We start from the raw sequence: 26,833 nt of genomic DNA, 5'->3' as shown, positions 1-26,833 counted from the left end.
TGAAGCCACTTTACCAACAGATATAGGCTTCATTTGGAACGATTTTTTTATTGTTTTGTAAAACTATTTTTTAAAACAAAAATTTCTTGAAAGCAAGAAAAAAATAATATGAAACCTGCAAACAAGAGTGGAAAAAATATATTGCAATTTGAAAATTACATACGAACTTTACGTAAAAGCACACGAAGAAAAAAAAATAAATTTAATTATTTAGGAAAAAAAATATAAGAACTCAACTCTCATGCCAGACTGCAACGGGAAAAATTGAAAACCCAAGCCCACAATAACCACCATAACCTCTCTTGATAATCTGACCCAATCTGCTGCCCTAAAAAACTTTCTTTTTCCACTTTCTATAAAGCAGAAATATAAGAGAATGAATGAAAATTACATCAAACCATTCCCCCACCTTTGAGGAGAACAATTTCAAGGATTGCACAGTCGATTCGGATCCCCACCAATTACCAAACAATTGCACAACAACCATATAATTCACTTTTAAGCAGCTGGGATCAATCCCACTATTTTGAAAAAAAAAATAAAAATAAAAAATAAATGGAATCAATTCAAGCTGCCTAAAAAGAAAATGTAAGACTAAGGCTTTGTTTGGGACGGCTTTTTTATTACTTCGTAAAGCAGCTTTTTAGCATAAAAATTTGCACTAAAAAACTGGTTTAAGAAGCAGTAAGAAAGCCGTCCCAAACGAAGCCTGAGATATATAACAACTGCATCAGACAATCCAAATGGTAATTGAATAGGATCCGAATACCTGCAGATTCGATGCTGATTGGTGGCAGGCACACAAATAGGGAGCCTGCAATGAATCATTTTATCCAAAGAATCAGCTTTAGACCACCGTCTTATGAATCCTCAATGTCCTGTGGCTCAGGGAAGATATCCTTGGATGGTCTCCGGCGAGAGAAAGAATGCTCGCCGGCACTTCCCTGTGATCTAATCGTACCAGAACGTCTTAAACTCCGGTCGTCCCGTGGCTGTGCTGAAACAGAAGGCATGTCCGCCGATGAGCTATGCCGCCAGCTTCCAAAGAGAACTGCATTCCAAGAGCCTCTTGAAGATGTAGCTTTTAACCTGCCTGAAGCAGAATTGTTTTCATCTCTAACCACCTTTAATGGATTCTCCAATGCTTTTAGAATGTACTTCATAAGAGGCCGCTTTGACGACTTGGGATTCAGACAAGACCTCGCCACAATCGCCATTGCCCACACCTCTTCGAGCAGGTCCTCGTCCACTATGAGTAATGGGTCAACTATTTTGGTTATGAGCTCCTTTTCATAGATGTTTATGAAGCGTAAAGTGTGCTCGAGCCATTCATTTGTTGAAGCATCATTTGAGCCACTAACACCAAGCTTGCCTGTCACCAGCTCTAGTAGAACCTTGCCAAAGCAATGGACATCATAGGCACATGATGCAGGTGGCAGGCCTGTAAATTGAAAATTAAGACATATATGTATAAATGATGGGACTAGGTAAGGCTATAGAGATGGTGGAAGTTAAAAAGCTAGTGAGTCAATCTGATAGGGGTTGTTTATTAAGTTTACATACCTGTGCCACTTTGCTCCGGTGTCCTGCACAACAGAAGAGGAAAATATCATTAGAATATGTTTGGCATCTTCACTATAAGAAGAAAACATATTGGAGTTCAGCAGCGTTATATATATACTACGTGTTTGAACAGAAATAATAGCTCCTGCATACATATCCTTATTAACAACTCCGCCAAACTGGCCAAAACTCTAAACCTATAAATTTAAATCCTCACTCAAGCAAGAAAATTGTAAGCCTCTACGAGCTAACAAGGCACCTTATGGTGAGACATGTCTTGAGATGGGCACCTCAAATGCATTTTTAAATCATACTTGGGAGCATTTGTATTTGATTCTATATTTAATTTTACGTCTTTTGAGGTAACGGAAATTGATTTGCATGAACTAATGATCCTTGAGCATTTGATCTTTGATAAGGGTATTTTAAAAAATAAATAAACCCCTTCTATGATGACTTACCAAGATTGCACCCATCATCATCGAGGTAAAAGAATTTCAAATTTTGAGAGGAGGCCTAATAGGAATAATACCACAAATCTAATCATAGACTTCATGAAATGCTAAGAAGTTCTCTCAAGTTCCCATTATTATATCCTATCAAGCTGGAGAAGTTATGAAACACAAACATTGCCATTATGCTTGTCAAGTAGAGGCCTTCCCTGCACTATCATTTTTCACCTTCTAAGTAAGAAAGAATATCAACTTTGAATTCCAATCAAATTTATTCACTACGACAGAATCAAGTGAATTAGGCATTCCTTCACATTTTCGGCTTGTGTTGCCAAGAATTTATGAGCTTCAAAATTCTTCTTACACAATTTTTGGGGTTTTTGTCCAATTGGAAAAATTGACCATTAGGGTTTTGACTTTTGAGTTCCTTAGGCTCAAGTAGATGCTAGCCACTCTAGTTATTAAATATCTTGTTTGATTTGTTATGAGGTGGGTTGATAATAGTTTTATAAACTCCTCTAGTGATAATGTTTCAATAAATGAACCCACCATAGAGGTGACAGAATCCTCAGCTATTTGTCTAGAAAGCCTATATTGAGTAAGGCAATTAGTTTACAAGGGTGATGGAAGCAGCAACACAAGTCCTTTTCGTCATGATTAACTTTTAAATTTTAGCTTTATGATACTTGCAAGCTAGGGGTGTCGATAGCCCAACAGGTATAACCCAACAATATTTTTCAATATTTGATAGAGGCTTAAAATTCGGTGTCGACTCAAACCATGCATCATTCGAGGTGGAGGCATTATTGACAAAGGCAATGATGATCACTATCAAGTACTTCATAACTAGTAAAGACATTTTAATCTAGTCTATGTTGATCCTTTATGATTGAGTTAATTACTAGGGAGGAGTGCCTTCACTTGCTAATAATGGATCAACATTGGAGTGGAGCTTGTTTGTGTTTGATCAATTTGGAGATTTGATCTCCATGGACTTGTTGGCGCAATTACAAAGTGGAAGCCAAAGGTTTTGAATATTTGATATGAAGGCTTCGAATATTGGTACACAAACTGACATGATGGATAACTACACTAGTTAGCATAAATCACCTTTATGTTATGCATTTTATTTATAAGTGTTCTTCTAATGTTGGCAATATTTAATAGCTATCACAAAACTTGTAGCTGGGCCTGGAACCTTGCATCGCTTGATCAACCATGATGGATATGAGCGGTTCAAGTCCTTGGTAAAATAGTCTGGCTCAACTAGGGTAAGCCCCAAGAGCCTTAACTTATTGCACCTAATCAATCCAATCGAAAATATTGGTATGGTTCCTTAGTGAAAGAAGCCAACGTGACTGGAGAAGACCAAGGAGCATTGTTTACATTTCCTAATCAATCGTGACCATTAAGAGGGATCCAAATCCTTGGCTGGAAGGAGTTGATTTGACAAGTTATATTTTGTATTATTTTGTTTGTTTTAGAATAGATGTCATATTATGAACTGTATCAACGCAAGCATTGACATGCATAAGATTGAGTTCACACTTACCCCATATTTTTTTAGTGTTTATAACTAATTCTTTATATTTATTAGAATTTTGAATATTTGTATAATTTCTACTAGGAGAAAAAAAGTAGGTTATGTGCTTTGATATAGTCCTAAAAAGATTTAAATCACTAAGTATGAGCCTCCAAATTATTTTGAATTTTTATAAAAGCTTCCTCGAATTTCTCAAGATTTTTTTCTCAATTTTTTAAATTTTATTTATTTCCCCTCACATTTGCATATATTTTGGGGGGCTATTTTGAATGTTTTTGCCTTTTTTTTACCCAATTTTTTTAATAGTTCTAAATCTTCTTTGATCTATAATATTTTTCATATTTTTATGATTTAAAAGAAACTATGCGCCTCACTCCATACATTCCCGGTAGCTTGATACACATGGCATAAGACCAATCAAGTGCACATAAACAAAATTGATAACTATCATGCCATTAATAAGTGGATGAACTTTGCATGCTTTTCCAGACAACTTTATCCCATCAAGGTAGCCTTGAAAGATGTGTATTTCATCCTACAAAGTCAATCCGATCCTAACTTCGGTCCTTTTGTCGCGGACAATGAGGTCATACATTCTTACTTATTGCATGCCTTTTTATTCTTTTTTTTTGTTCATTCCTCGTTCATTAGTTCTTTTCTGCTCGCATTCAAGTTCATTTAGTTTCGTCCCAGCAGCATTTTATGCCAAATTTTTACTACAACCATCAGGCCTATGAAACTGCAAAACCATACTAAAAATGATCATTTAGAAACTTCCAGTATCTTTTTTTATCCCCACATTAAACAATCATTAATGAATAAATGAAGATCGAGACTAGGGCTATAAAACATAAATTATTAAGAAACATGTATAGCTTGAAAAGTTCAAGTGCAAGTGTATGATCATATAATCTTCAATCAGCTTCTTCAAGGAGATAGAAAAAGATAAAATATTCAACAGAAAATTGCAGTAGAATCTCACGAATTTAACTAATATCTTCTAAATAAACTGCAATCTGAAGTCATTAATTTTTAAAATATTAGCAAAGAATTACAGATTTTATACAACGGTACTATAACATGTATAATAAAAACAATCACCTTAAAAAGTTCGAGCTATAAACTTACTGTGAAAATCGCAAGAATCTAGAGAACACATTCTGATAGCCATCCCCTTCCTGAGTGCATACAATGCTTAAGCTTCCAAGGCGCACTTCAAACTTATCATCTAGAAGGATACTGCTTGCTTGAATATCTCTGCAATTAAGGTAGACCATTAGTAAATTATGTTTTTGGGTTTTAGAATGTACTGCAAGTAGGGAAAAGATGCTACTTCATCAGACAATCAAATCTAAAATTGTAATATAAATATTTAAGAGCCCTCAGCTACAAATGCTTCAAGATGGGCACAGTTACAATACAACCTAAGCCTTTATTACAATTTAAAAGTCTAAACTTATCTTCATTTTTGTTTGTTTCACCGCTCATCACACTATCAAAAAAAAAGTGTCAAATAATTTATATAACAAGAGAATATATAGCAAAATTTAACAACGAATTGGATCGCATTGCACATACAAAGATAAAGTGCATATTGAAACGTAACTCCAACAGTTCACAAGAAAACTATGATGCAGGGAAGATGATAGATTGTGTTTTTTTCTTTCTTTCTTTTTTAAATCACATTCCAAGTTCACAAAAAAAAGGAAAAAGATCAAAGCATTTAGGCACGCCTTGCAACTTAAATCTACAAGAAGCTACATGTTAACAAGAGTACCGCAGATGCTCAAGGAATTGAAAGCCTTGAATTAGATTCATATTAGTATTAAGGATGTTAAATTTAGAGATTTGGAGATGAAAAAAGCTTAATTTTATGACACAAAACTATTCTTATTTATAGATCTAGATAAGATTAATCCTTCCTAATTGCTTAAATATAATCCTTCCTAAATCAGCCGCCCAAATATGGAAAGAGATCGGCGTGATCCTACTGAGCCTCCCACGGATTCTCATCTTGGCAGCGGGATCAAGTGTTAAGGGACGGCTAGGATTTAACAGAGATCGGTGTGATCAAGATAAGCCTCCCACGAATTCTCGTCCAGGCCATGGGATCAAGTGTTAAGGGACGGCTGAGATTTTAACACTCCCTCTCAAGCTAGGGAATATAGATATGGCATTCCCAGCTTGGTAATTTGTCACAAAAAATAGAGTTATCAATTCCCTTTGTGCATCATAGAGCCCTCCATTTGATCAAAACTTTGGAAGAAATTAGCTTCGGACATTGTGGTGACAAAGGGCAGCAATGAAGGCTACATTGGTTATAGATAGGATAGCAACCACAAGAGAAGACCGACAATGAAGGCACAACAATAGGAAAAAACACTGTTTTTAGGGTTGCGACAAGCTTCAAGGACAGCAGCAGAAAAACATGTCTCAAGCGGCTCAGCACTTGCCACGCAAATCTCCTCCTGTCCAATAGAGCCAGCCTTCAGCCCAATGCAAATTAGTCATCCAATTCCACTCGAAAACTCTTGTTCGATCGCCCTGGTACATGCGCACGCAAGGCCTTTGATCCATCTATTCTGATCTAAGAAAATAGTGCAGATCTCGCACTCTTGCTTGTCTTGACCCTAGACCCGCATGAGAGGGAACTCTCGGCTCTTTCTATACGTACGCAAGAGCCCTCCCGCTTGATCTCTCCTCAATCTTTGGGCGCACGAAGGAAGCAGGACCAATATTCCTTAGAATTCTGACAATAAAGGCCGGTGGTGGGAACCTGTATTCCTCAGAATTCAGGTAATGAAGGTCGATGGTGGGAACTTGTATTCCTCAAAATTCCATTAATGAAGGTCAGTGATGGGAACCTGTATTCCTCAGAATTCCGATAATGAAGGCCGGTGATGGGAACCTGTATTCCTCATAATTCCGGCAATGAAGACCGATGGTGGGAACCTGTGGCGGCGTGCATGTCGGTAGGATTTGAATCAGATGCGGGGGACGCGAGAAATTTCAGGGGCCAGAGGAATAAGATGAAAGTTGTCTAGATGCACGCACCCACTTGGTCCATATGCACGATCTCTTGTCCCATGCAGTCACACGGTCTCTCGTCTGGATGCAAGCACTTGCTTGTTTCCTCTCGGTTCCGCCCCAGGCGCATACGAGAGGAGAGGAGGCTATCGCGTGTGGCAAGCTTTAGGACGCACGATCCCGCTTGGATATGCCCCATACACAAGCGTATAATCTTCTGGACCCACGACTCTCTCGTCCTGTTTGATCGCACGCATGCGAGAGGGGTTCAAGGCATTCATCTCTCTTGATCGAAAGCAGAGACCGTGGGGCTTTTGCTCTACTCTTCCTTATGAGACACTCGTCTCTCGTGATCTAACGTAGAGACCACGGGATGAAGCACTCCCCCTCCTCTCAGTTGGATGTACGCAGGAACAAACAAGCTGGGAACCTACTCCCTTTTGTTTCTAAAGGAAGGGTCGGGCATTCTCTTCAGAAAGCCCAATAGTAAAAAAACTCAGAATTCCAACCAAGGCAATGAAGACTCTGATACCATGTTAAATTTAGAGAATTGGATAGGAAAAAAACTTAATTTTATGACACAAAATTATCACTACTTATAGATCTATACAAGATGTCTTAATAAAGAAACAAATAACTACAGAATAATGCATAATTGCTTAAATATAATCCTTCCTAAATCAGCCACCCAAATAGATCGGCGTGATCCTGGTAAGCCTCCCATGAATTCTCATCCTGGCCGTGGGATCAAATGTTAAGGGATAGCTAGGATTTAACAGAGATCGGTGTGATCAACATGAGCCTCCTACTGATTCTCATCCTGGCCGTGGGATCAAGTGTCAAGGGACAGCTGGGATTTTAACAAATGATAAGATCCTTCATACATTCAATATAAAACAAAAGAGCTTGTGATTACAATGCCAAGCCATTAAACATATCTTTAAAGCTTTATAGATATTGAAGTTAGTGCATCGTCAAATTGAGTTTTTGAGATGAAATGACCCACATAACTCAAGTAAAAGTGATCACTCTACAATAATTTTTTTGAAATGAGAAAAAAAAATGAAGTGAAGAATTTTCTAATTACCAACAGCTATTCCTACAGGAAATTCATTACACTGATGAAGTTTGTCGGAGTATTTATGTACATTATCACCCAGAATTGAGGTCAACCAATGTCGTTTTGAAGAGAAATGCTTTTCATGCCAAAAAAGACTTTAGAATGTAACTATCTGTAAACCAAATTTAAAACACAAGTTATTCCAATTTACATTAGTTTTGCCAAAGAAAAATTAATGAGCATATCACCAAACAATCAAACCAAGGAAATGCACTACTAATAGTGGATATTTGTTTATCCCATTTGGAGATGCAATGATTGAACTAATTTCTCTCTCTCTCTCTCTCTCTAGAGTGCCTTGATAGAAAATGCATCCTCTTGATTCTCAAGATGTGAACCCATCACACATGGACCTCGGTTTGCTATGTCTAAGGATCATCATGGTTCGGTATAAGAGTCACCTGGAAATTTGCCCCTAAAATGTTTTGTTGAGCAGCCTTGAGCAATCATGTCACAATAATGATGGTTGTCCTCAATGCCTTGGTCAAAGTAATGCAACAACAATAATAATGAATGCCTTGTCAATATCACCGTATTTGAGCTTGATCCTGCTTACTTGGATTGTCTTCCGGCTATTTTCATTCAAATCTATGATTCATAGGGGGGGGGGGGAGTGGATCATAGCACAAGTTTATTAAAAATAAAAGCATTATATTTGTAGGAGATTCTTTAATGATTACAAGTAATATTGTGGCACAAAACATGAGTACCAAGAAATATTGCCAATACGCCTAATTTAGACCCTAACTTAAACTAGATCATCTGGATCATAGGTAATCTATTTTGAATATCAAGATCATAAGTAATGTACAATAGTCACTGCTCTATTCAACATTGCAACGGGAAAACAGGCAAAAAAAGGAATTACTTATGCTTTGTTAGCCTACTCTTAATGTACATAAGTCTCAAGGGATGACCTAACTATCGCTCCTAGGCCAGCCCTCATGCTTTTAACCTTTTGTCATATAAGCCTACTCTTAATGAAGACCTAAGTGACACAATTTAACCTTTTACCATATCATTGTAATTTTTAGTATTTATTTCTAAAAAATCAAGGTTTTATCGTGCCTAATATATAATTCATATTTAAAATTGAACTAAGGGTGAGATTTGGAATTCTTTAGAATATTACTTGCATTTTTTTCTTCCAACCAAACACATAAATTTTGAAAACTCCTGCATTGGAATGTTATGCACTCAAAACTATAGCAACCAAATAGCCCTTAAGTGTAGTCAATTTTTAACATCCAATACTTTATTAAGAGCAGATCAAAAGATAGAATTTGCATTGTTCCAATTTTTATCCTATGAATTTAAAAAGAAGCAAACTTATCAAGCAATTGGTAAATTTTCTACATTTAAACCATAAAGGTAGGACAGCTAACAATTACAGAGGTTTTGCTATTATTAAGAAGATAGGGCTCATTATGGAATTATACTTCTAGCTTTTCATGCATAGTGTTTGACACAATGTTGATCTTTCCAGCTTCGACATCTAGCTTGAGAGAAGAAACAAGTTTATTTTGATCCATTAATTATGATGAAGAATATTTTATACATACACTGTTACTCCCACAATCGTTCAAGATTGCAAGCAGTGTCTTTGTCATGAAGTTTACTCTTTCTATAGAATCAACTTAGAATGGGGACACCACTACAAACCTACAGCCTAAGTGATAGTGATGAGGACATCCGACCATGGAGAGTTTATCAGAGACGGGGCCGACGACCTATGACCACGATTGCACCGCTTTACTTTTGATTTAGTATTTGTATTAGATTTATTATCATGATTGTATTCAGTTTATTATTGCATTTTCTCTTTGTACCCTCAGTTGAGGGAATAATCATATGTAAGCCCTAAGGGCATGTTGGTCTTTTGTTTTCCTTCATTATATGAGGCTATTTAAAAGCCACCACCTCCTCTTTTGGGGTTAATGATGATTATTACAAGAAATTTCTGCACTTGTGTGTTTTGGGAGAGCATGAGAATTCTTGGAGAGACTGAAGTCCCTAGGTGAGGGCATCGCAATACCCACCAACCGCAGGAAGCGTCAGAGTTCGTGATCGATCTCCTCTTTTCCCTTCCTTCTCCTCTTCACCATAAACCGCCTACCACATCTCCCTCCCTCCCTCAATCGGCCAAACCCCACCACCAACAACCCCAACCGGCCACCCCATATCTCACCTCTAAGTTGTCAGCCTCCCTTTCTTCCCCACCTAATTCGCCAGCCCTAAGTCCAATTCAACACCGCGCCCCCACCTAACCCTAAATTCCTTCCCCTCCCCTTAACTGCCAGCTTTCCTTGCCCAAGCCCTAGCCGCAAGCACACCACCCCTCCCTTAGATCCAAATTTTCATAAGCTTCATTACTTTCCTAAATTTATCATGATAAATTTGGAAATATAATCAATTCAAATTTGAATCAATTTCAATTTGAATTCTTTCCTAATTTAACCTAAGTTATATTTGAAAATTTTCTAAATCAAGTCAATTTATATTTGAATTTAAATTGAAAGAGATATGAGCAATAAATCTCCTTTAATTTATTTGACTTTCTTTAGGAAACCATTTGAAATCCTTCCTAACTCCCCCCTTCCCTCCTATAGCTGCTAGCTCTACCTCTCTCTTCCCATTAATTCTTCCCCTCTAATGCTCCCAATCAAATCCCTTCCCATTAAGGTGTGCCGCCCCTATCTATCCCTAATTAGAGGAGACCCAAATTCCCAAACCTCAAAATCTGAAATTAAAGTTCAGGTTTTTGAATTTCCTCCATCCCTTACCAACCCACCAAAATCCCAAGCCACGTTCCCTCCCCCTCCCCTAGGATCAGCCCTCGCTGCCCCTCCCTCTCTCCTTGGAATTAACTCTTTTAATTTCCCTCCACCGATATTGATCCCAAGGGATTTCCACTTAGTCAATTGTTGTCCAGATTTCCTGGACATACCAGAATTGTTGTCTTGAAAGTCCAGCCACGGTTACTTGCTATTCCAACATCCAGAGGTCCGTAGTGTGATGCCCAGACGCTCCAGCTTGCTGTCCAAAGTTACCATAACAAGTTAGTTTGCTGCCCACCTTCTAGAACTTGCAAAACTGCTGTCCAACACAGCCAGAAGGTTCGTGTGGCTGTCCTCTCTTTGTCAGCACCCAAAACGATCACACCGGACCTTCGTTTTCTCCTCCTTTGTGTAAACTCTTCCCTTTTCTCTTTACCTACTTACTCTCCCTTGATTGTGGCATTATTTAGATCGTTAAAGCTTTCTGCCTAAGCCAAATTATTCCAAGTGTGAGTGAGTGGACCCAACTAGTAATTAATCTGATTGTTAATTTTGGGATTTCTTCTGAAACTCCTCCATGTGATGCTAATCTTGATTGTATTGGTTAATTTTGGCATTCCTAAATGATTATCGTGTAATTTGTCCTAAGCTACATTAACTCCTTTAATGTATTTGATCTCAGTTTAAATTGCTAAAATTGAATAATTATTGTTGCCCTAATCTAAGGCGTTTAATTTCAACATTGCATAACCACTCACGCATTTAGTTCTACATCAAATAGCCTTCCTATTTGATAAATTATCTCCTTTTCTTAATGATCTTTAAAAAAAATAGACTTTTCACTTTCAATATGAATATAGTTTTGGTGAGGCAATTAGTCAGTAACTCAGTTTATTTCACGGCCATTCTTTTAACAAGAAGGAAAAAAAAAACACCCAAGTATAATTACATGTTATTTACTATCAAAATTTTCACATTTCAATTCCTCAGAGACTACAGGATTAATCATAAAATTTTAGAATGCAGGATTTTGTAAATGTGAAGTAAATTCTTCTTCAATTCTTCCTATAATTAATTTTTTGTTAAGGAATCCATGGTGAGGACCATCTTAGATCTCGATTGACTTGCTTCTCCTTTTATTTTTTTCCCTTCGCTTGTGATTGTATGTGACTAAACTTGGCTTTAGTGTTTTAGTGCTTCAAAAGCTAATGAAGTAAAACACAAATCAATACAGCTTGCATATCATAGCCGATGAGGGCATCGCTCAGAGATTCTGACACGTGTACCAGCAAAGAGATCATAGATCGACGGCCATGATTCAGAGTCTTTACTTTTGATGCGTTTTATTTTATTTTTAGTATTATGGGTTTACCCCTGTGAGGAGTGTTTTCTTATTGTAGCCTTAAGGACATTTGTGTACTTTGCTTTTATTTATGTTGGAGGCCTATATATGCTCTAAGAGAAAAGGAAAGTAATTAACTCAATTTGAAATTTGAAATTCAAATTTCAAAAACTTTCCTTATTTGCAAATCTTAATTAGGAAAGTGCATAAATTCAAGTCTATTTGAAATTAAAATTAAATTGGATTTCATGACAACTTTCCTAATTCCCATGTGTTGTTTTGGAAACTCATAAAACTCTCCCCACAACTCCCTCCATCCACTTCATACCGCCGACCTACCCATTAATGGGCTCAATCTCATTTCTTCCTATTAAGGCTCCCTCCCACTTTAATTTGAATTTAAAATTCAAATTAAATCCCGCCAAATCCACTTAAAATTTTGAAATTAATTTCAGATTTTTGATTAATTTCCCTCTCTCCTCTTCTAACCTAATCCAAGCCCACACTCAAACCACCCCTCCCCTTCTCCCCACTTTGGTCGCCCCTTTCCCTTGCATCCCCTCTCTTAGGAAAACCTAGTTTGCTCATGACATTTGAAGCCAAGAGAAGAAGGCGTCCTCCTCTCCCAACCTCATCGTCATTGGTGCATGGCCGATTCTGAGGTCGATCATAGCCTCACTTACAACACCCTCGGGGAAATCGACATTCTCCGCTCCCCTTTCTACGAGCTTGACTGGGAGTACGATGAATCGGTGGAAGACTACGTCAATCGCATCCTCTACTGTCTAGCAAGGATGATTGATCTTCAAAAACCCAAGACGCCTTGGGTCATCATCGATCACCCGCCGCCTCCACCACCGCCGGCTACTTCTCCATCAACGAAGGTCTTCGGCGCCATCTTCCTAGTAGTAATCTCCTTCCTTATAAGGTTCGTCTTCTCCGCTAAAGCCTAAGAGTGGAAGAGTGAGAAGGTGCTCAAGGTGAACTTCTCGTTATTAAGTGTTGGGTTTTGTTATTAGCATGTAATATTTACTATTGCTTTGGATTTTTTATTAAATTGTTTGGCTAATATCAATATGACTTTTTTGCCTAAGCAAGTTAAAAATTTTGAATTCTGAAATCTATCTTTATTGCAAGCAATAATTCTATATTTGCACGTTTTGGTCAATTAATCATTATAATTTCTCAAGTAACTCCTACATGTTTCACATCATCTTGGTATCAGAGCATGATTAGTATGTATTGCATGTGCTAGAAGTTCCTAGGAGTCTAGTTAACCTTTCCAAAACTCGTTTGCTGCATACCATTGCCTAGTTAATTTAATTCTCTATTTTCCTTGCTGCCAATTAAATTTCTGAACTGTTTACATCACTTTAAGTAAGTCTATTTCATTGTTTAAGTGTTGTCCTTGTCACAATAACATCCCTAGTTATCTAGGTTACTTAAACAGTCTTTATAGCTTGCTGTTCAGAAAATTTCTGCAGCATTTAGAGGGATTTTGATGACCCTAACCTAGTGTTTAGGTGTTGTCCACTTCCCAAAACCCATCTTAAACACCTAGGCATCTTCACCAACGGTTGTGGTTTGCTGTCCACACAAAATATGCACCATTTAGTTGCATAAGGAGCATTTCATAGAGTGTCTTTGTGATGTCCAAACCTTAGCAACATTCCTAAGTGCCTAGGTTACTTAAACCACTAGTGTAGCTTGCTGTCCAAACAACTTTTGCACCATTTAGTGACTTTAAGTGAGCCTAACTTAGTGTATAAATGATGTCCCTTACACCCACTCTTCATTAAACATCATTTAGCGCTTCCCAATGGACCTGATAGGACTTCAAAAGAAGTTAGATGACATCATCAACCTAGTGGGCTCTATGACTAAAACTATGACTGAGAAACACGTTGACTCTCCCCACTCTAAGTATGTGCCCCATTCGGTCAATCATGTTAGTCAAAAGATGCCACACTCTGCTTATCAACCTAGACCTGAGCCTAAACCTCAACGACCTCACTTAGAATCACATTGCAGTCTACCCACCTTTGATGGTTCATCGAACCCTTACTACTTTAGGGAATGGGTTAGACAATTAGAGGACTATTTTGAATCACGTCATATTCCTGAGTCCCATCAGGTTAGCATCGCTAAGTCTCGCCTAAAAGGTCGGGCTCTTTAATTTTGGATGAGGTTGGAAGATCATAAAGAGTCTCGCGGTGAGTACTCTACTTCTAATTGGAAAGACATTACATGAGACAAGAACTTAATTTAAAACACCAACCTTCTACCAGTGACCAACCAACTAGTTTTAAGCTTAGGTGATGAGGACATCAGAAGATCAATGATTTACGGTCACGATCTACTTTTGATTTATTTGATGTATTTTGTTTTATGTTTTATGAGTCTATTGTATTTCTTTCTGTTTATGCCCTTGTTTAAGGGCCTCATCATGTGTTTGCCTTATGGGCAATTATGTCTTTGCATTTTCTTTATTCCGTTGGCTATTTAAAGCATTCCCCTCTTCATGTAAGATGATGAATTATTGATAATGAAAATTTTATGTTTTTGTTGATCTCTTAGTGAGTTCATGAGGGTAGAAGCCCGAGGAGGGTGATTTGCAATACCCGTCAATCTTGGTGGATTCCAAGGTTTGCGGTTCTCTTATCTTACTTTTCTTTTATTCTTCCTTGCATCAAATTCCCCTCCTTTGGAGTCACCACCGCCGACCACCTAATCCCACCCCTTGCCACCACCACCCGGCCCTCCTCCCCTCCAAACCGAGCCATCCACCTCCACTTAGCCCACCCGCCGGCCACCTTTGGCTACGCAAGCCGCCGGCATCACCCAAGCCGTCGGCATCACCCAACCCCCACGGCCGACCCTCCCCAACCCCGCCTCCCATCACCTTGCCGCCGGCCACTTTGTCCCCACCATTAATGGTGACCACTTCCCTCATTACCACTAACCCAAAATTGGTCCCATTGATTTAGGGAGATACTCATAAAATTTGAAATTCAAATTTTGAATTTCAAATAACTTCCAAATTTGTCCAAGCTATATTTGGAAGGTAGCTCCACAAATTCCTCCATCCATTCAAACCCCCATGTCTCTAAAATCTGATTTCAATTTCACCATAACACTCTTCCTAATTTAGCCCATTAATTTAGGAAGAGATTTAAAATTCAAATTCAAATAATTGAATTTGAATTCTCTCTTAATTGCTCCTCCCCTAATTAAGGAGAGGTTATCAATTAAGTTAAATCTGAAATTAGATTCAGATTTATCACCTCAATCATCTTAATTGCTTAGGCCCACCTCCACAATACCCAACCCCTCTCTCTCTCTCTTCCTCTCTCCTTGGCCGGCCACCCAAGTCCCCATTTAATTAATTAGATCCCATAAATTGGGAATCTAATTAACTCCATCCCCTCCCCACTTTCCCTCCTAATTTCCCTCTCATTTCAAAATTCAAACATTAGCCTCTCATAGTCGAACCCGAAATTTAATTTCAGGTTTAAGAAAACCACTTCAACCCTACCCGTGCCTTCCAAAAGGCCCCTTCCACTAAATTCCTTCTCTTTGGGAGTTTTATAATTGCTGTCTAAGAAATTACAGCAACTCTGTATTGTTGTCCTGCATCTCCAAGAGGTATCTGCTGTCCAAAAGACCTCTCCAACGTGGCCAAGCTGCTGTTATCCAAGGAGTAAATCTGCTGTCCAGGATTTTCCAAGTACCAAAGTTGCTGTCCAGCAAACATGGCAACCTCCTATTGCTGTTCCGCTGCCTCTAAAGTCCAGATTGCTGTCCTGCTGCATCTCGAAGGCTTGTGGTAGTTGTCTACCTCCTCTCAAGCACCCAAGCAACCACCGGAGCTGTCTTTCCTGTTTCTTTGGGGTAACTCATCCTCCCAACTCTTTATCCTCTTAGTTGCTTCTCACTTGTGGTTTTAATAGATTCATGAGGACGGTGTTAATTGCTCTCCGCTAAAGCCTTAGAATTAGAGAGTTGATTGAGCAGACTCTAACATAGTGACAAGTCTTGTTGTTAAGAAAAGGATTTTTGTTGAAACCAATCATGTTTGCAACGTCATGGTAATTGACTAGTTTACAATCTTAACTTCCACTCATGTAATTTAGCCTAAGCTTATTTTATCGCCTCATTATTTTGTCTTAGCGTTTAAATTGGCATAAATTTTATTTAGAATTGTTCTTGAACTGTTAAGCGTGCAAATTTTCCTAAGCAACTCATCTTCGCATGTATCGTTCTACATCATTAGGTTACCCCCTGTTCATCAAACCTTTGGGTGTTGCACTTTCAAGATCCCTACCCCTAGTGATCGTCATCTAGAGCACCACCCTACCTCTTTTGTTGGGACAAATCGTGGATAAACCTGTGGTCAAGAGCACCCATCCTTTAGTAACATCAGGGTTGCTACCCCACCCTATAGGTTTTCTCCTATCCTTTATGGTCGACCCTCTATTGGGTCTTCAGTTGGATCGGTCCCATATGACTCCCCACTTGGACCGACTCATAGCCATCCCAATCAACCTTGTATGAGCACGCGTCCTCTCTGCGTAGTGACTTCCGATTTACCTTACTTCGTGGATGACTTGACCACCTTTCAATTCAAGGAGAATTCTGAGGCTACCCAACCTTTGGCCTCCCCAGTCCTTGACCCTACCAGTGTCATTTTAACCAAAAAATGCATTACAAAGAAAAAGTCTTCTGAACTTGAAACTGAGTACATCCATTTCGTGGATACTAAAGATATTATGGAGAACGAGGATTTCTTTGAGGATGAAACTAAACTGATTGATTTAGACTCCCTGCATAACTTAAACCCTGAGTTACCTAGTCTCCTCAAGGATACCCCTTTGGATAAGGTCTGCCTAGATGATATTAAGTTGATCTCGAAAGAAACTGATTTATCTTGAATACATTGAAATTAAATTCGGAAGATTCTGATTTAATCATATCTCCTGCTGAGATGACTCTGAATGAGTTTGATTTAATTTCAGATAATTCTGATGGAGACATGGATAATCTTGAGTTAAAAGTGGTTCAACTAAATTTACTACCTGATTTAACTCCCGATTTAATTGACCTTGAATCCATTAATCCTAGAATTACAACCAAACCTGATTCTATTGAGAATAGTACTATGAGTTCGGAAGATAGTGATTTGAGTCTGAAAGTTTCTGAACCTAATTTGAACAACGAGCCTCCTCTTGTTTTAGTGGAGTCTGTTTTAGGAGTTGCTCCTCTAGATTTACAATTGAGCGAGTGTATCTTTCTTGATTGGACTTACCTCACCATTTCTCATACCAACTTTAATGCTAGAGAGAGTAGTTGCCCGTACTTTCATGTCACCGCTCTGACTGTTGTGCCCACTTTTGTTCTAGACACTCTACCCCATCTTCTAAGTCGCATACCTACTGGTGACTCTTTGGGCTATCCCCTTATGGATATGATTCATGACCCACCATCTTATATTATTCCGGATTCATTCATTTTGCCAGCTATATTCTCGTCCTACCCTGTTAAGGACCATTTTTCTCTTAGTTGGATGAATTTGTTAGATTACATTGCTACCCCTAGGAGACTATCTATGACCCTAGCTGAAACTTCCTATAAAAATGCCCTTATAGCTAAGGTTGTCTTCATTGTTCCTCCTACACCAGTTTCCTTAGACCTGAACACTTTATATCCCCTCATTTTGTGACTAACCCATCGTTATCCCTATCTATGTGTGCTTGTGAGTCTGTATGTTTGTTTTCTATTGAGATTGTCTCTGTTTAGAGCTTTGGTGTAAGCCCACAATTGTTGTCATTCATTATGCACACCGGGTCTCTTGCATCTACATTCGCATCTCATCATCATGAGTTACATAAAGAAATTAAAAAAAAGATTTAACAAAGCAATGCCCATTATAAACTTATTGCTAATCAAAAAAAGAAGGTTGAAAGAATTCGAAGTTGGAGACTTTGTGATGATGTGAATCCGTCCGGAGCGTCTTCCTCTCGGATCTGCAAAGAAGTTGCAAGCGAGAGGCGCCGGACCTTTTAAGCTAATTTCTAAGATAAACAACAATGCTTTTGTGACCCTACCTGGTGAGATCCCTAGCCTACCCCCACTCCCCAATTTGCCACATTTACCCCATGCGGAGAAGATAGAAACTATACTGGATGACGAGATTAATTCCACAAAAGAAGGGGGATGTCGTAGATACTTAGTTCGCTGGAAAGGGACCCCGGTAACACAGGACACGTGGATTGATCGAGATGAGCCGCAGAGGATAGGCCTGAAAGTTCGTTAGGGATGTTAGGCCCTCTTGAAAGGAAATGTTTGCTATCATCAAAATCATGAACCATAGATCCGCAACAAGGCCCAGACCTTTTAGAGTGATACGAGAGTTCTAGAGATGATTACTCGACGGGGTCGAGCTTCTTCCCACCTTAGGAGAATGATGACGACATCGCTCAGAGATTCCGACATGTGTACCGGCAAAGAGATCATAGATTGACGGCCACGATTCAGAGTCTTTACTTTTGATGTTTTTTATTTTATTTTCAGTATTACGAGTTTACCCCTATGGGGAGTGTTTTCTTATTGTAGCCTTAAAGGCATTTGTGTACTTTGCTTTTATTTATGTTGGAGGCTTATATATAGTGGCATTATGCTTTATAAAAGGATGATGAATATTTGTATGAAAATTTTATGTTTGTCTTCTTCATCTTGTGTGCACTAGAGAGAAGAGAGAGAGCCCAAGGTAAGGGCGAGTGTAATACTCACCAGTCATTGGAAGAGTCCGTGGCTCGTGGTCTATCTCATCCTTCCCCTTTCTTCTTTCCTCCACCCACCGAACCCTAGCTTCCTCCCAAGCCGCCAGCCACATACCTCTCTACCCAACCCACCGGCCACCTTCACGCCATCCTTAAATCCTTTGACGCTAAACCCTTACAGATTCCCACCGCCGACCAAGACCTCATAACTGCCGGCCGAAACCCTTTCTTCAAGCTCCACTGCCGGCCCACCCATTAAACCCTTCCATTATGATGATTTCAATCTTCATAACTCCCTTCCTAAATTAGCTCCAAGAAAAAAGGAAAGTAATTACCTCAATTTAAAATTTGAAATTCAAATTTAAAAAACTTTCCTTATTTGCAAATCTTAATTAGGAAAGTGCATAAATTCAAGTCTATTTGAAATTCAAATTAAATTGGATTTCATGACATCTTTCGTAATTCCCATGCGTTGTTTTGAAAACTCATAAAACTCTCCCCACAACTCCCTCCCTCCTCTTAATACTGCCGGCCTACCCATTAATGGGCTCAATCTCATTGCTTCCTATTAAGGCTCCCTCCCACTTTAATTTGAATTCAAAATTCAAATTAAATCCCGCCAAATCCACTTAAAAATCTGAAATTAATTTCATGTTTTTCATTAATTTCCCTCTCTCCTCTTCTAACCTAATCCAAGCCCACACCCAAACCACCCCTCCCCTTCTCCCCACTTTGGCCACCCCCTTTCCCTTGCATCCCCTCTCTTGGGAAACCCTAGTTTGCTCATGAGATTTGAAGCCAAGAGAAGAAGGCGTCCTCCTCTCCCAACCTCATCGTTATTGGTGCATGGTCGATCCTGAGGTCGATCATGGCCTCGCTTACAACACCATCGGGAAAATCGACATTCTCCGCTCCCCTTTCTACGAGCCCGACTGGGAGTACGACGAATCGGTGGAAGACTACATCAATTGCATCCTCTACTGTCTAGCGGGGACGATTGATCTTCAAAAACCCAAGACACCTTGGCTCATCATCGGTCACCCGCCGCCTCCTCCACCGCTGGCTACTTCTCCATAAATGAAGGTCTTCGGCGCCATCTTCCTAGTGGTAATCTCCTTCCTTATAGGGCTCTTCTTTCTCCGCTAAAGCCTAAGAGTGGAAGAGTGAGAAGGTGCTCAAGGTGAACTTCTCGTTATTAATTGTTGGGTTTTGTTATGAGCATGTAACATTTACTATTCTTTTGGATTTTTGAATAAATTGTTCGGCTAATCTGAATAGCACTTCTTTGCCTAAGCAAGTTAAAAATTTTGAATTCTGAAATCTATCTTTATTGCAAGCAATAATTCTATATTGGCACGTTTTTGTCAATTAATCATTATAATTTCTCAAGTAACTCCTACATGTTTCACATCAATAGCGCCTAATATGCATTATAATTTTGACGTAAGAAACCCAAACAAAATGAAACATGCATCCACTATCTTAACGAAGATGGAACACTCCATAGCCAACATCTATATTGAAGTGGGGAAAGATAGTGATGTATAAATGAAGAGATGGCCAACAAAACAAAATGGCTGAAGCAAAAAAGTCTAATTACAAGTACAAAAGATAAAATGTTAAACACAAGATAGTTTTTTGAAAGTTCAAACAAATTTGAATCCCATAAAACAACTATTATCTTAACAATGTTAGGTCATAGAGAACCGTCTTTAACCTTTAAAATGAAGATGCCTTAAAAGGTACCAAGGAAAATTAAAAAGATACCTATGAACCAATGGCGGCACACACTCATGATGCAGAAAACAGAGAGCCTCTGCTGCCCCTGTCGCTATCTTCAACCTTGTTATCCAATCCAGTGACTGTAAGCCCTCCTCCCCTGGTGAGGGTTTTCTATAAAGTGCATTAGACAAGTCACGATGAGGCATTTCTCTATAAACAAGAAACTTCTCATTCTCATTCTCTGAGCAATGACCAACAAAAGGAACCAATCTCTCATGCGAAAAACTGGCAAAGAAATCCAATTCCACCATATAAGATTCCTTCTTAACGCTGCCCATGTCTATCCTTTTAACAATCACATTTATACCATTTTCCAATATTCCATGGTAGATATCTCCTGATTTTCCATGCTTGATTAGGTTCCCCTCACCAAAATCCAAGGTTGCCCGTGCCAATTGCTCAAATGTAAAGGCCACTCCCACAGCTGGCAAATTAACAGCAACTATAGGAGGCCGCGTCAAGCCTCCTCCTGGGATGGATGAAGAAGCATTCTGACTCCCATCCCTCTGCTCGGATGAAAGGCTTCTGCACCGTCTAAAACACAGCATAACAGAAATAATCACTAACACAAGGAGGGCAGTGCCACCAACTACTGCTATTACAATATACTTCCAGGCATTGTAGCTCTTGGATGAGTTCGATCTGAGGCTAGTAGCAGGCGGTGAATTTTCATTCACAATATCATCATATGGTATCCCTCTGTCCTCATAAAAATGCTCGCAGACAGCTTGGGTTCTCTGGCTCGAAGCATTCTGAAAGCAATTCATTTTGACAGATAGAATCCTGCTTGTACCATCACGAGGCACAAAACCTCGCAAATAATTATCTGATATGTCCGCATAACTAAGCCTAGAAAGCAGGATTGCGAACCCAGAGGAGATCGAACCATACAGAAGATTATGTGAAAGATTAATTGAACCACCAATTGCATTGCGATTAGCATTGGTAGAGGAGAGCTCCGGCAGACTGCCCGTGAAGTTATTGTAGGAGATATCAAGGAATCGCAACTTTGAGAGCGACCACAGTGAATCCGGAAGCTCGCCGGAGAAGTTGTTTCGACTCAATGTGATCGACTCAAGCAATGACAAACCAGAGAAGATATTCGATCTTAGAAATCCACTGAGGAAGTTGCTCCCCAATTTCAGATGTCTCAAATTGCTAAGATTACTCAAGCTATCAGGTAACGCACCGAATAGCGAATTGAAGCTGAGATCAAGTGTAAAGAGGGAAGAGACGTTCCCTAGCTCCGGAGGGATGGAGCCGGTGAAGCTATTATTAGCAAGAATCAAGGTTTCCAACTTCGACAAGTCTCCGATCTCCGGCAGCACTACTCCGGTGATGAAATTGGAGGAGAGGTCGAGGTAAGTGACGTTTTTTATGCCCGTAAACTCTGCGGGCACATCGCCAGAGAGCAAGTTCCGGGAGAGATCGAGAAATGAGAGATTTCTCAACCTGCCTAGTGTGGGAGGAATGCTGCCGGTGACCGAGTTTTCCGCTAGGGAGAGCACCGTGAGGCCAGTGGCTCCTCCGAGGGAGTAAGGTATGTCCCCGTAAATAGACGTGCGGCGAAGGTCGAGAATGGCAAGCGACGGCGGTAGGCGGCTTCCAAACCAATCGGGAATAGAGCCCAGGAGCGTAAATCCAGTAGCGTTAAAGGAAGCCAACCGGGTGAGATTCTGAATCCCTTCGACGGCGAATCGAGGGTTCTGGCGACCAAGTCGAGTCCGCCGGAGCCCGTAGAGGTCTAGCGACACCACTCGCCCGCCAGTGTCGCAGCCAACACCAACCCATGACGAGCACGGGTCGACTCGCCGCGGCCGAAGAAGCGTCCGAGGAGGAGTAGGGTTAGCATCGGTTGATCTAAGTAAGCGCCGCCGTTGTCGAATCGTTACCGGCATTGCCGGTGGCCAGCTTTTATATTTCGAAGAACAGGAAATAAAGCAGCATAGTATCTCTGCTATGGAGAGAGAGACAAAGCAGCGAGTTTAGAGAGACAAAGCAGCGAGTTTCGAAAGGTTGTATTAATGAGCAGAAGGAAGCTCCAACTGCCCATGACGAAGAAGAAAACCAGGAATTAATGAGAGGGCAAAAAATTAAATGAAAAAAAAGGTAAAATTAGAGCTTCACTCTTCCCTCCCTCCGGTGGAATCCCCGGAGGAAAAAGTTGACCGGACATGACCGGTGGAGGAGGCTTTGACCTACTGGTTGAGCAGATGGACAGCTGGCGTGAAATCAGCATTATTTTTCTTTTCATTTTATCGTTTAATATTTTAAGAGGAAGAATCGGGTGAATTAATTACGTTTCTGAGCAATTAATCTCCTTTATTATTATCTCTGCGCCGCAGCGCGGGTAGAGACATGAAAAAGTTTGGACGGCGAGAGCGAAAGTACAAAGGATGGAGAGGTGTTTAGTTTTAAAATGACTAAAATACGCCTTATTAAGAGCGGGAATTACGAGATTACCGTCATGAAAAGGCGTTTTGGTAATTCCTGTAACTGTTAAGGGTAGATTTGAAAGTCTTTTTTTTTTTTTTGGGCGTTGCTTTTTTCGGTACATATGGCAAGGTAGTCGCGTGGCTGATAAAACTTGCTTGTTTTGTGAGAATCAGTGTAATTAATAAATATTGGGGGGCCAATGCTCATAATTTTTATAAGAATTTCTCTAATAAAGTTCGATCATAAATTTTCTTAAAAGAAATTATTAATGTTGCAATCATTTTTCCAAATATTATGTATGGACCTTCGCGCTTTCAACAAATGGCAGATTGAGGGATCTTCAGGGGCACATTTGTTAAAATATAATTAAATTTGTCATTAAAAATGATGTCATCAGGTTTTTCAAACCAATTCCTTACGCCATCAACCTCCAAGTTATAAAAAAGTGTAATATTTTATTTTAGGGATTTTTACATACATAACACTTAAAACTATCCTAATTACTTATCTAACACCTAAACATTACTATTTACATACATACCACCTAAATTCCATCATTCTCCTAAAAAATATCACTCCGTTAACTCCGTGCGAACCCTTCGCTCAAGCGGCTTAAAATGTTTCGATCCGAAAAGTGAAGCTCACGGTGCAGGAAAGCTTCTAGTTTTGGCGACTAAAGCGAAGCACAGTTGGCTCAACCACCACCTCTCTGCTCCTCTGAGCGGTGAAATCTTTGCATGATAGGTCGAATTCGGACGACCAACGTTGGTCATGGTTCTATGTAGCGGTAGCAATGTCGAAGTGTTGGTATTTGGAATAACGACGGAGATGGCCCGGTAATTGAGATCACCAGCGCTGGCTAACGAGTGCTTGCACAATCGATTTGAGGTCTTAGTAAGGACCTTTAGTTCAATGGGAGTCAGCTTCTGAGTAAAGAGAAATTTGAAGTAATTTGTGAGAGTGACCTTGGAGAGTGATTTAAGTGAAGTGAGTGAACTAGGAACATGACCAGTGAACTGATTATCCCGAAGCCGGTGACATTAGCAGAGTTAGCGAATAAATTAATAAGAGCGTCGGCGTCACGAAGCGAAGCCAGAATCTGCCATGGTTTGAAAGGGTTGTCGTCCAGATAAACACCGGTGAGAGAAGTGAGGCTTGAGAAGAAGGAGGCGGGGATCGAAGAGAAGAGATTGTTGTGGAGAAGAAGGGTTTGGAGGGAAGTGAGGGAGGCGAGACTCTGGTTTCCGATATGGATGGCGACGATGCGGCCATTAGAGCAGGTGACGCGGCTCCATGAGCAGAGGTCGGATGACTGTGACCATCCCAGGGCTCGGTCCGCGCCGAGGCTAAGAGACAAGGCGTGCATTGCGGCGACATCGCCGGCGTCATTTTGCGCCGCCGAACGCAGGAGAAGCGTTCGCACGGAGTTAACGGAGTGGTATTTCTTAGGAGAGTAATTGAATTTAGGTGGTATGTATGTAAATAGTAATGTTTAGGTGTTAGATAAGTAATTAGGATAGTTTAAGTGTTATGTATGTAAAAATCCCTTTATTTTAATATGTAAATCAGTAAGTTACGTTGGGAGTTGTTAGGTGTAGCTTAAAATGGGATTGAATATTAAAGAAGATTTATTAAGATTGCAAGGAATTTGAAGTTCTTCATTATAATGAATTGTAGCCCACCACGTTCCCTCTCCTTAATGGACACGACCAACTTCCCTTTTTAATGAAAAATACCACCTTCCCTCATCTCATTAAAAATCACTATCTATAGAGACTTGAGAGTCACAATAATTAATGTCCTTAATAAGCTGATGATAAGCATTTGATAAGATTTGAGAGTTAAAATTTCAATCACTGGCAATTAAATGATCATAATATATGCAAGCATTATTTTATATTAAAAACTCTCATGATTAAATTCATGATCTTTCATGTTTTATTTGGGACTACTTTCTTATTACTTCTTAAGGCAGATTTTTAGTACAAAAAAGTTAATTTATGTACTAGAAAGCTGCTTAAAGAAGTATTAAGAAAATCGTTCCAAACGAAACCTTAAACATCGATTTCAGCAAATATATAGTTAAATTGAATGTCTAAACAATATGAATCCAATGACACCAAAAGTGATCCAATTTGAATCCAATTGAGCGCAAACAAGCATTTGAAGTATAATAAAAATATTCTTCACATCAGCGTGAGCTAGACATGAGCTTGGATAGAGAGCTTAGAAATCTAAAAAAGTCAAGAGCTCTATTGGGCATTCAACCTCGATGATAATCACCGACCACTACGGTTGTCTGACTATTATCGTTCAATCGTCTTTGCTCGACCATCATTTTCTAATCACAATCGTCCAATTATTATAGTTCAATTCCCATCATCTAATAGCCTTCATCCGACCATCGTCATGGAACTAATGTTGTTCGTCTGCCATCATCATTCATTCACCACTTTTCTCACAATCCATATTTTAAGTACAAGAGTTCAAATAAGTGCTTCCAACTATGTAATTATGTCTCATCTAAATGTGAAAAAGAGCATAAATCTATAACATTAAGTATATAGTAGATTATTTTAGCTAGATCAAGCTCCGAAATTTTCTTTTTTTTTTTTTTTTTTCAACATAAAACTCTAGTATCTTATGCATTCTTATTTTCACTATTTGTGTACCATATTAAATTCATACAAAACTAAAACGTTAAACTTTTTTCTGTTAATATAAATTTTCTGACATGAAACAATACATATCATTCATAAAGTTAATTTTAAATTATGTTACCAAGTATTGATAAGTATTGCATTCAAAATTTTAATTCTTTCATATAACTAAACATTAATTATTTGGGAGCAACTTATAAATAATAATCTTGATTTTCTTCTTAGATGAGATTTCTTATCAAACGGACCTTTAATGTTGAAATATGTTCAAAAAATTATCTTAATTTGGCATGAATTTTGAGGCAAATTAAGTTGAAAACTTTCAAAATTAAAATTGAACCATATGAACTCTAATTTCAGCAAACTTATAGTTGAACTGAACGTCTCAAAAAGACAAACCTAACGACATCAAATTCAACTCAATCTGAGCTCAAATGGGTCCAAATCGAATACTCAAATCACCTTTGGAAGCTTCAAACCATAAATTGGATTACCAAATGATGTCCAAACATGTCATGCTTATAGTGGAATCGAGCGGCTCGACGAGATGAATCCAATGAGTTCAAGATCGCCAAATTATGACATTTCTAAACACTCAAAAGATAAATAAATAGTCAAAGATCAAGGTGATCAATATCGGCCGTCCATTCAAATCACTCCCAGCATACCCTTAACCTGGTGGCAAGAGAGCTCTAAATTATCTCTCTCTTTATTCTCTTCTTTGCTTCCTCCCCTCTTCCACGTAAAAGCTATGGCCTCTTATGATTACTACACCTTTTTTATTGATTGTGTGTTGCATCTTCGTACAAAACTAAGATGTTAAATTTTACAATTCTCTATCACCACAAATATTTCAGGACGCAACAACTGTATATTTTTTAATGATTCAAATGTTGTTCATAAATACTTTTTTTCTGGTGTTTCATCATGTGATAAAATTCCATTAAGTACAATTTTATAAGTGTTATAGTTTTTAATGCCTAACTAAATAAAATTAGCCTATAGTACTGTTATAAAATAAGGCTTTGTTTGTTTGAGCGTTTTTTTGACTTTTCCGTTCTTGAAAATGGAGAAATTTTTTTTTGTGTTGTTTGGTTCGTCAAATCACGTTCCCAATAACTCCTTTTTTTCATTTTTCTACAGTTTTGAGAAAGCTTTTTATATATGCTTCTCCGTTAGAAAACTCCATTTTATGAACTAATGTTTTGTAAAACTGCCTTTTACAAAAGCACCAAAAAAACAAACGAAGCCTAAGTGTCACGCAACAATTTCATTACTCATAGACAATATAACATTCACTGTGTGCACGGGAAAAATAAATTTTTTTTTTTTTGGGACATTTAGGTCATTTA

The 26,833-nt window shown here is 38.9% G+C and overlaps 1 protein-coding gene across 1 annotated transcript; it reads right to left on the bottom strand.

Annotated features, from left to right (window-relative positions):
- Window positions 1-193: 193 nt before the first annotated feature.
- LOC110093527 (probable LRR receptor-like serine/threonine-protein kinase At2g16250) lies at window positions 194-22,283 on the bottom strand. The gene is made up of 4 exons (XM_028694300.1): window positions 20,371-22,283; window positions 4,687-4,815; window positions 1,564-1,586; window positions 194-1,441 (listed from the first exon to the last, which is right to left on the bottom strand). The coding sequence occupies exons 1-4, from the start codon at window positions 22,281-22,283 to the stop codon at window positions 861-863; spliced, it is 2,646 nt and encodes an 881-aa protein (XP_028550133.1). The 3' UTR covers window positions 194-860.
- Window positions 22,284-26,833: the final 4,550 nt, after the last annotated feature.

This window comes from Dendrobium catenatum, unplaced genomic scaffold (assembly GCF_001605985.2).
Source record: "Dendrobium catenatum unplaced genomic scaffold, ASM160598v2 fragScaff_scaffold_450, whole genome shotgun sequence".
In the NCBI taxonomy this organism is placed as follows: Eukaryota; Viridiplantae; Streptophyta; class Magnoliopsida; order Asparagales; family Orchidaceae; genus Dendrobium; species Dendrobium catenatum.
Note: the sequence above shows the minus strand (reverse complement) of the source record. Positions and strands in the feature narration are given on the sequence as shown.

Coding starts and splice junctions, on each gene's coding strand:
- LOC110093527 (XM_028694300.1), bottom strand. CDS start 22,283: ATGCCGGTAACGATTCGACAACGGCGGCGCTTACTTAGATCAACCGAT. Junction 1,587..4,686: donor AGATTCTTGCGATTTTCACA/GTAAGTTTATAG, acceptor TCTGTTGTGCAG/GACACCGGAGCAAAGTGGCA. Junction 1,442..1,563: donor ACCGGAGCAAAGTGGCACAG/GTATGTAAACTT, acceptor TTCAATTTACAG/GCCTGCCACCTGCATCATGT.